At 48.3% G+C, this 8,855-nt stretch overlaps 1 protein-coding gene across 1 annotated transcript in view; it reads left to right on the forward strand.

Moving 5' to 3' along the window:
- The window catches only part of CHRNB4 (cholinergic receptor, nicotinic, beta 4 (neuronal)), a 29,403-nt gene that overhangs the window by 20,150 nt on the left and 398 nt on the right, over positions 1–8,855 (forward strand). Inside the window, 2 exon segments of the mRNA XM_006870937.1 lie at positions 25–522; positions 5,996–6,166. Coding sequence (XP_006870999.1) covers positions 25–522; positions 5,996–6,166 — 669 coding nt within the window.

The following is an 8,855-nucleotide window of genomic DNA, read 5'->3' on the forward strand; positions in this document are numbered from 1 at the left end:
GTCTTCCTGTTGCTCATCTCCAAGATTGTGCCTCCCACCTCCCTGGATGTGCCACTCATTGGCAAATACCTCATGTTCACCATGGTGCTGGTCACCTTCTCCATCGTCACCAGTGTCTGTGTGCTCAACGTGCACCACCGATCACCCAGCACCCACACCATGGCGCCCTGGGTCAAGCGCTGTTTCCTACACAAGCTGCCCACCTTCCTCTTCATGAAGCGCCCGGACAACAGCCCCACCAGGGTCCCTGAGCCCAGTCAGTTACACCTAACCAATACCAAGGCCACCGCCACCTCCTCTGGCGTGGGCCCACCCAGCCCCTCCAACTTCTATGGGAACTCCATGTATTTTGTGAATCCTGCCTCAGCAGTTCCCAAGTCTCCAACTGGCTCCAACTCAGCGGGAAACTCCAGGGATTTCCGGCTAAGGTCCTCGGGGAGGTACCGACAGGATGTGCAGGAGGCCTTGGAAGGCGTCAGCTTCATTGCCCAGCACATGAAGAGTGATGATCAAGACCAGAGTGTAAGTCATTAGCCCAGCCCCTGCCCACGCAAATCACATCCCTAGTCTCCCATTACCCACAGTTCATTAATGAGATACACACACACATACCGGTTGCCTTTGTTTTGGAGTTACCCCCGACTCATGGTGCCCCCATGTGCATCAGAGTAGAACTGTGTTCCATAGAACTTTCAGTGGTTGATATTTTTGGAAGCGGATTGCCAAGCCTTTCTTCCAAGGCACCTCTGGGTACATTCGAACCTCTAACCTTTCTGTCATCAGCCAAGGGTGCTGATGACTGTACCACTCAGGGACTTTGAGGACTCTCAAATTCTTTGAATAAGGAATCCACACTGATCCCTGACCAATGCATGAAGCTCAGTGTGGAGGGAGAGGAAGGAAGTGCTGGTAATCATTTTTGTTTGTTTGTTTTGAGTTGTTCTGAAAGCACACCTTGAGATGAAGACTTGGGTACAGATAGGTTATTTGGGAGGCAAGCCCAAGAAGCAGAGTGAGACAGTGGGGTAAATGAGATGGGAATAAGAGGAAAATTGATATCAGGTACCACTGAGCATTTTACTGCTGTGGGCCAGTGTGACTCAGTCCTGCTGAGGACCTTTTGAGGAATCCTGGGCAAATGGCACTGAATCCCCCCACTGGAGTGAGTTTGAAAGATTGATTTACCAACCAGCTCCCTCCCAACCATAGGCTGAGGGCAGCCTGGGGGTCAGTATCTCTCTGCACTTCTGGGTGGTATCAGCTTGATCAGCAGAAAGCCCTCTTGTGCTGAAGAAATCCCTCTGGCAAAGAAGTTGTTGTTGTTATGTGCCATGGAGTCGGTTCTGACTCATAGCAACCCTACACAGGGTTTCCGAGGCTGTAAATCTTTACGGGAGCAGAACGCCTCATCTTTCTCCTGCGGAGCGGCTGGTAGTTTCGAACTGCTAACCTTGCAGCTCGCAGCCCGATTCATAACCACTACGCTACCAGAGATGCAAACTTTTGAAGTGGGAGGCTGGAGGTCGCCTGCCCAGCCTCTAGGGAACACAGGTGGATTGGGTAGCCAGAGTGTCAGCTCCCATTCTCTTCCAACTTGCAAAGATTAGCATACAAGGATTTCTAGCTTTTAGGAGTACAGAAACATCCCTCAAAATATGATTGCTACCAGCGAAATACATTATTAAGTAGAGTGGCTAGAATTACAAAATTTTCTTACAGATAAAGCAACAACCATTAGGATTTGGAGTCCCCTTTGAACAAGTAACACTTCTAAGGACACTTTCATAATAACTGAACACAGAACACAATGGGAACAGAAATTCTCACACGTGTTTTTTCATACTAGGCAGGGGAAGAAGCTTCAGACTCTTGCAGATGTCCTCACTTCAACACCTTAACCGATCAGAGTCTTGGAGCAGGCCTTTATGACAGCGCATAGTGTCTCTCCCTCTGCAGCTGCATGGAGACAAAGAGAACACCTCCTTTTTACCTTTCTGAGATTCCTTTTCACTAGGCACATTTTCAAGGGAGAGCACTGGGACTCCATTAGTTCATGCTGAGAGAAAAGAGCCGCTTGGAACTGCGCCAAAAAATGGCACTATAGAAAGGAACCCATGGCATATAGGACGTGAGCTATTCTTCTACACCCTTGCTTGCTACTCAGAGTGTGGTCCTCAGACCAAGAGCACCAACCTTACCTGGGAGCTGGCTGCTGTTGAGTACTGACAAGCTGATTTCGACTCATAACAACCCCAATGTGACAGAGTAGAACTGCCCTGAAGGGTTTTCATGGCTGCAATCTTTTTTTTTTTTTTTATGTTTTATTGTGAATTATGTGATAGTAAACTATCACATGGGAGAACATTAGCTTTACTTTCATCCTATCGTATATCATTTCATTGCTCTGGTTACAATCCCCTCCATGCATCATCAACCAACCAAAGGGTACACCCTGCAAGCCTGCCCCTCGGTCATCAGCACACTGCCCCTCTCCCTCTCTGGGTCTAGAGTCTCCAGCCGCTCCATCTTGGCTGCAATCTTTTATGGGAGCAGATTACCAGATCTTTTCTCCTGCAGAACCACTGAGGGGGAGTGGCGTTCAAACCACACCAACCTTTCAGTTAACAGCCTGGTGCTTAACCGTTTGTGCCACCAGGCAGGGCTCTATGGGGGCTTCTTAAAAATGCAGAATTTCAAGCCCTCCCCCAGAATCTGCCTTTTAGCCAGATCCCCAGGAGATCTGAGGGGACAGTATGGTTTGAGATTTACTTACTAAAATATTCATTTGATCATATTATTCTCTAATTCAAAACCATTCAGTTGCTCATTATCACCTAATTCGTTGGCTCTTAAATGTCAATGTGCTGCCCCTTGGGGTCTTGCTGGCTAAATGAGAAACTGGGGAACTTTTCAAACTACAGCTCTTGGGCTGTGTCCATTTGGAGGGAAACGTGATCCCTGGATTGGTACCACAGCAGCAGCAATGGGCTCAAGTTAACAACAGTGAGTTTGGTGCAGGTCCTAGCAGTGTTTTGTTCCGTTGTGTATATGGGCACTATGAGTCCGTTTTGACTTGACAGCACCTAACAACAGGGCCTCTAGGGGAGGCAGTCTGCATTTTTAACCAGATCTCTGGTGGTTCCTGGAGTCTAAGGTAGTGCCGCCGATGGTGCACTGCTAACTCAAATCTGGAGGTTCGAGGCATTGCAGAAGAAAAGTCTGGCAATCCACTTCTGAGAAATCAGCCATTAAAACCCAGTGGAGCACAGTTCTGCTCTGACACATGTGAGTGGAAATCAGCTTGAAGTGCACCATACAGTTTGAGAAGTTCTGTGCTGCACCACTAGCTGAGCCTGCACCCACCCTGAGCTCGCTCTTCTACAAACCTCACAACCCGTTGGCACACACGAGCTCCTGCTGTTTCTTGCAGACAGGGGCTTGACCTTACCCGGTGTTCGCTGAGCCTTGCCCACACATCAGATGCTCTGCCAGAACCAACTTAACATTGCTGCTGACTCTTCCAGGAACCCTGGAAATACACAATACACCTCAAATGGGTGACTTTAAAGAACAGTGATCTATTGATTCACAGTTTTGAAGGTTGGGAGTCAGAAATCAGGCATCAGCAGGACTAGGCACTTTCTCTTCCTCTCTGGACTATTGAAAAGATTCTTGTCTCTCTTCATTTCTGCAGTCTAAATGTTTCTTTGTGTTCCTTGGTTGCTAGATGTGTCTTCCCCTATGTGTGTGTGTTCCCTTGGACTCACCCTATGCTAACTTTGTTAACATAACAAAAGAACCCCCTCTTTCAAAATAGGGTTACATTCACAGGCATGGGGTTAAGATATCAACATATGTTGGGGAACACAATTCAATCCATAACACCCATGCAGTGGCTTTCACTCAAATTCCTATTTACAGAAACGGAAGTGAGGCTCAGAGAGGTTCACTGACTTGTCCAGAGTCACACAGCTGGTAAAGGGCAGTGCCAAGCTCCACATCCGGTTCTTTCTGATATTCTTAAACTCTTTCCCTCCCTTCCCAGTGCCTTGCCCTGTGCTGAGCATGTGGTGAACTTCTTGAGTGACTGGATTTTTTACATCTCCTTTGAGAAAAGAAATTTCCTTCCCTTCTAGAGCAAGCCCACCCTTCACCCAGTCCCATGCTGTGTTTTTCATCTTCAGCATTTTCACCCTCCCTGGTGATTAACTGGTCACTATAAATAGCACGGAGTTCTGGTGTGGCGCTGTGGGTTAATGCGCCAGACTGCAAAACCGTTTGAACTGCAAGGTCGGTAGTTCAAGCTCACCAGCTGCTCCTCGGAAACCCTATACAGGGTCACTATGGGTCAGAATTGACTCAATGGCACTTAACAACAATAGCACAGAAATATAAAAAAAAAAGGGGGAGGCACCAAAAAGAAAAGGGAAAAAAGCCCTTTGAAATTAGGACTGTCAAAAAGAAATTCGGTGAAGCTGGGAAACGCCTGATGCAGCTTAGGGACAGGAATCAGGCCAGGCACGTGGGGTGTGGAGTGGAGGCTGGCTCAAAACAGGATTATGCTACACAGTAGACACACACCATTAACTGACCCTGACAAATGGGTCACTGACATCATCTTGTCCCTTGCCATCTACAGTCCCCACTCCGTAACCTCAGCTGGATTCTCTGGTCCTGCCACACTCACCAGGAAAGTATGCAGCATGATCCAGACAGGCAAGGGTGTGAAAGTAGGCATCAGAGAGGCCAGGGTGCTGGGCACACAGGTCTCTCTCGGCTTGTCCCCTAGCACGAAGGGCAGGGCACTGGGCACATCTGTGATGACACCTCTGGAGGCCAGCCAGGTTTCTGTCAGCCTCACACCAACAACAAGGTCTGAGAAGACCCAGGAGTAAGAGCAAAACCCAGATGATGGAAAAAGAGGCTGGGGCTTAATTATAGGAAATAGCAGATGTTACTGTTAATGGTGATTCCTGGTATGGCACTGTTGGATAAGCACTGGACTGCTTAACAAGGTCAGCAGTTCAAACCCATTAGCTACTCCTTGTAAATCCTAAACAGGGTCACTATGAGTCAGAACTGAGTCGACAGCACTTAACAACAATAAAACAACAACTGTTAATGAGGAGTTCTGGTGGTGTTATAGTTTAAGCAGTGGACTGCTAACCACAAGGTCAGCAGTTCAAATCCAACAGCTGCTTCGAGAAAGATGAGGCTTTCTGCTCCAGTAAAGATTTACAGCCTCAGCAACCCTATTTAGGGTCACTATGAGTTGGAACTCGATGGCACCTAACAGCAACTGTTAATGAGGAATCCCTGGATGGTACAGTTAACACCCTCAGCTGCTATCTGAAAGAATGGAGATTGGAGTCCACCCAGATGAGCCTTGAAAGAAAGGTCTGGTGATCAGCTTCTGAAAAAATGAGCCCTTGAAAACCCTTGGTGCACAGTTCTGCTCTTGATACACGTGGGGTTACCATGAGTTGGAACTGATATAAGGGCAACTGATAACTGGTTATTATGAGTGAACCGAGCAAATTAAGCAGTGTGATTTCCAGGTGTCCTGCAGGTGCTCATTGCGCCACCTCAGGCAGAGGGTTCAGGAGGAAAATGAGAGGAAGGGTCTTGTGATCTTTAGGTATCATCCCACTTTATAAGTCAGATTGGGTTTTCAAATCGCAGTATGTGGTATTACTAATTCCTGACATTCCTAACTTTCTCATACAACCCTAGTTCCCAGTGGCTCTGCCATGCCATGTGGAGGGAGGTGCAGGGAGGATGATTAGTTTCAGCCCTTTTGACACTGACAGGCACAGAGTGGCCCAGCTTCGAGACCAGCCTCAGACTGGGACTTGCCGCTCCAGGATCTCTGAGGTCCCAGGCCTGTGGTCCTTGGGTTTACTGGCCTAACAGTGAGGCCCTGACTTGGGGGGAGGAAGATCAGGGAAGACCCCAGTGCTTAGCACCTGTGACTGACCCCTCTGTCTGCCTGCAGGTCGTTGAGGACTGGAAGTACGTGGCCATGGTGGTTGACCGGCTGTTCCTGTGGGTGTTCGTGTTTGTCTGTGTGCTGGGCACCGTAGGGCTCTTCCTGCCACCCTTCTTCCAGACCCACACGCCTGCCGAGGGGCCCTAGGCTGCCCGATGTGTCCGCAGGCCTGCATGGGTGCAGGCTGAGTTGCTGTGAGCTTCCTTCTGAGTCACTGGTGACAAGGGCTGAGATACACAGGTGACCATTGGCCGCTGACCTCGTCAAACTGACCATGGCTGTGAGACAGGCGAGGAAGGGGAGCTGGACTGCCCTCTCTGAAGGCCTTGGAGGCACCCCAGGAAACTCAGGCAGAGGAAGGGGACTTGGAACAATGGAATGCAAGCCTGTCTTCCTTCCTTTCTCAAGGTCTGGAATCAGCATCTGCTGTATGCTGGGGTTTTTTGCCCACACCCTGCATATCTCTCTACCTGTACCGCCCTTCCCCCTTCTCTGTCCACTAGGCTCCAGCCAGGCTGTCCTTTCAGTCAAACACTCCAAGAGTGTTTGTCTCTAAGCTCAGAGTCTTTCCATTTACTGTACCTCCTACCCAGAAAGCTCTTCCTCAACTCTTCCTGTGGGAAGCGTTATCATCCAGGGCTCTGCTCCAATGTCACCTCCTTCCAGAGGCCTTCCCTAGTCACCTGATCTAAAGCAGGCCTCCCCCTCCCCACGATTACCCACCCCACCACCTTCTTCACACATTCCTCAGCACTTAAGCTCTTACTTGGTGGCATGTTGATCACGTCTTGCCCACTAGAATGTACGATCTATGAGAGCAGGGGCCTGGTTGGTCCCTCATACACTGTGGGATCCCAGAGGCAAGGACAGAGCTTGGCATACGGCAACTGCTCAATAAATGAATGAATGAATGAATGAATGAATGGCTTCTGCTCATCCTTCAAGCTCACACATCTCCGTCTTTGAGCAGTAATTCCTTGCTCACCCATGTGATGGGTTGAATTATGTCCCTTCCCAAAAAAGACAGATTCAAGTTCTAACCCTTGGTACTTGTGAATGTGACCTTATTTAGAAAGAGGGTTTTTGCAGATGTAATTAGTTAACATGAAGTCATGGTGGAGAAGGCTGGGCCCTATTCCAATATGGCTGCTGCTCTTATAAGAAGAGACACAGAACACAGAGACAGATGAAGAGGGAAGAAGGCCATGTAAAGACAATGGAAGTGATACTGCTAGATGCTAGGGAATTTCTGAAGCTGGAAGAGACAAGGAAGAAGTCTTTCCTAGAGCCTCCATAGAGAGCATGGTCCAGCCAACACCCTGAACTTGGACTTCCAGAACTGTGAGAGAACAAATTTCTGTTGCCTTAAACCACCCAGTTTGTAGTACTTTGTGACGGCAGCCCTGTGTGTGGCACTGTGGGTTAATGCGCCAGACTGCAGAGCCATTTGAACTGCAAAGTGGGCGGTTCAAGCTCACCAGCTGCTCCTCGGAAACCCTATACAGGGTCGCTATGGGTCGGACCCAACTTGACGGCACTTAACAACAACAGTCTTTATGGGAGCAGCCAGCCTCAGCTTTCTCCCAAGGAGTAGCTGGTGGGTTTGAACTACTAACCAACCTATGGTTAGCAGTCCAGTGCTCAGCCCACAGTACCACCAGGGCTCCTATGGCAGCCCAAGGGGACTAATATACTCCTCCTAAAGAGAATGGCCCTTCCTCTGTGATTCCATAACCCAGCCACTTCCTGCTCTTACATTTTGGTTGGGTTCAGGGCTGTGTCACTGGTTTTATAACCCCTCTGTTCCCTCCCATCTACAATCCTTAGCACAGTGACTGGCACATGGTTGTTATTTTAGTGCTGTTGAGTCAGTTTTGACCCATAGGGATAGGGGTTTAGGGTTTCCAAGGAACATCTGGTGAGCTTGAACCACCGACCTTGTTGTTTAAATGGGCTTTGCAGTCCATCGATTTAACCCAGAGCACCACACCAGGACTCCTGGCCCATAGTAGGCACTCCAAATGTTTCTGGAATATACGAGTTTATGGGGTTTCTGAGGAGTGGCCAGTGAGTTTGAACCACTAATCTTGTGGTTTGAACCAACCTTGTGGTAATGTACCTCATCTCACAGCACCACCCGTAACAGCCATCATGTAATTTATGTTTCAAAAATTGTTTTAAAAAAACACTCCCCCCCCCCCCAATTTAACAAAATACACAGAGTGGATGGAGAAGGGCAGCTTGGATATTGGATACTCAAATGGGGAGGGGGGACTACGAATTTACCACCATGATCATCCTGGTGGGTGACCAGAGAGGCCAAGGGCAGCAAATAGGAGTGGGGGGAAGTAAGGCATCCTTCTGTTGACTCCATCTAGAAACCTAATTTTCTGTTTTCTTTTTTATTGAGGAAAATTTTAAACATACTAAGAATAGTGTAAGGAACCTCCTAGTTATCTGTCACCCAGCCAGCCTCAACAAAGATCAACTCACTACCAATGTTGATTTCAGTGGATTCCAACTCACCCACCTAATCTATGAGGACTTTTTGAAAACCAATCAAATATCATAACACCTAATTTAAAAAAAAAAAAAAAAAAAAACACCTAATAGCATCAATTATGAGTACTTTAATTATCCATTTGAGAGCGTGTTAAAACCAACCTAGTGGTCCCCAACCCACTGGCACATGCCCCAGAAGCCAGGGACAGAGATTCAGACCCTATTCTCTCTCTAGCTCCGGACAGAGCCTATTTAGCTCTGGTTCAGCGTGGCTACAAACCTTTTAGTGTGAACGCACTTCCCAGAGTCCGCACCGCCTACTCCTGAGGATCCTAAAGTACAATTTAGGAGGTGTTGCGTTCCC

This window comes from Chrysochloris asiatica, unplaced genomic scaffold (assembly GCF_000296735.1).
Source record: "Chrysochloris asiatica unplaced genomic scaffold, ChrAsi1.0 scaffold00156, whole genome shotgun sequence".
In the NCBI taxonomy this organism is placed as follows: domain Eukaryota; kingdom Metazoa; phylum Chordata; class Mammalia; order Afrosoricida; family Chrysochloridae; genus Chrysochloris; species Chrysochloris asiatica.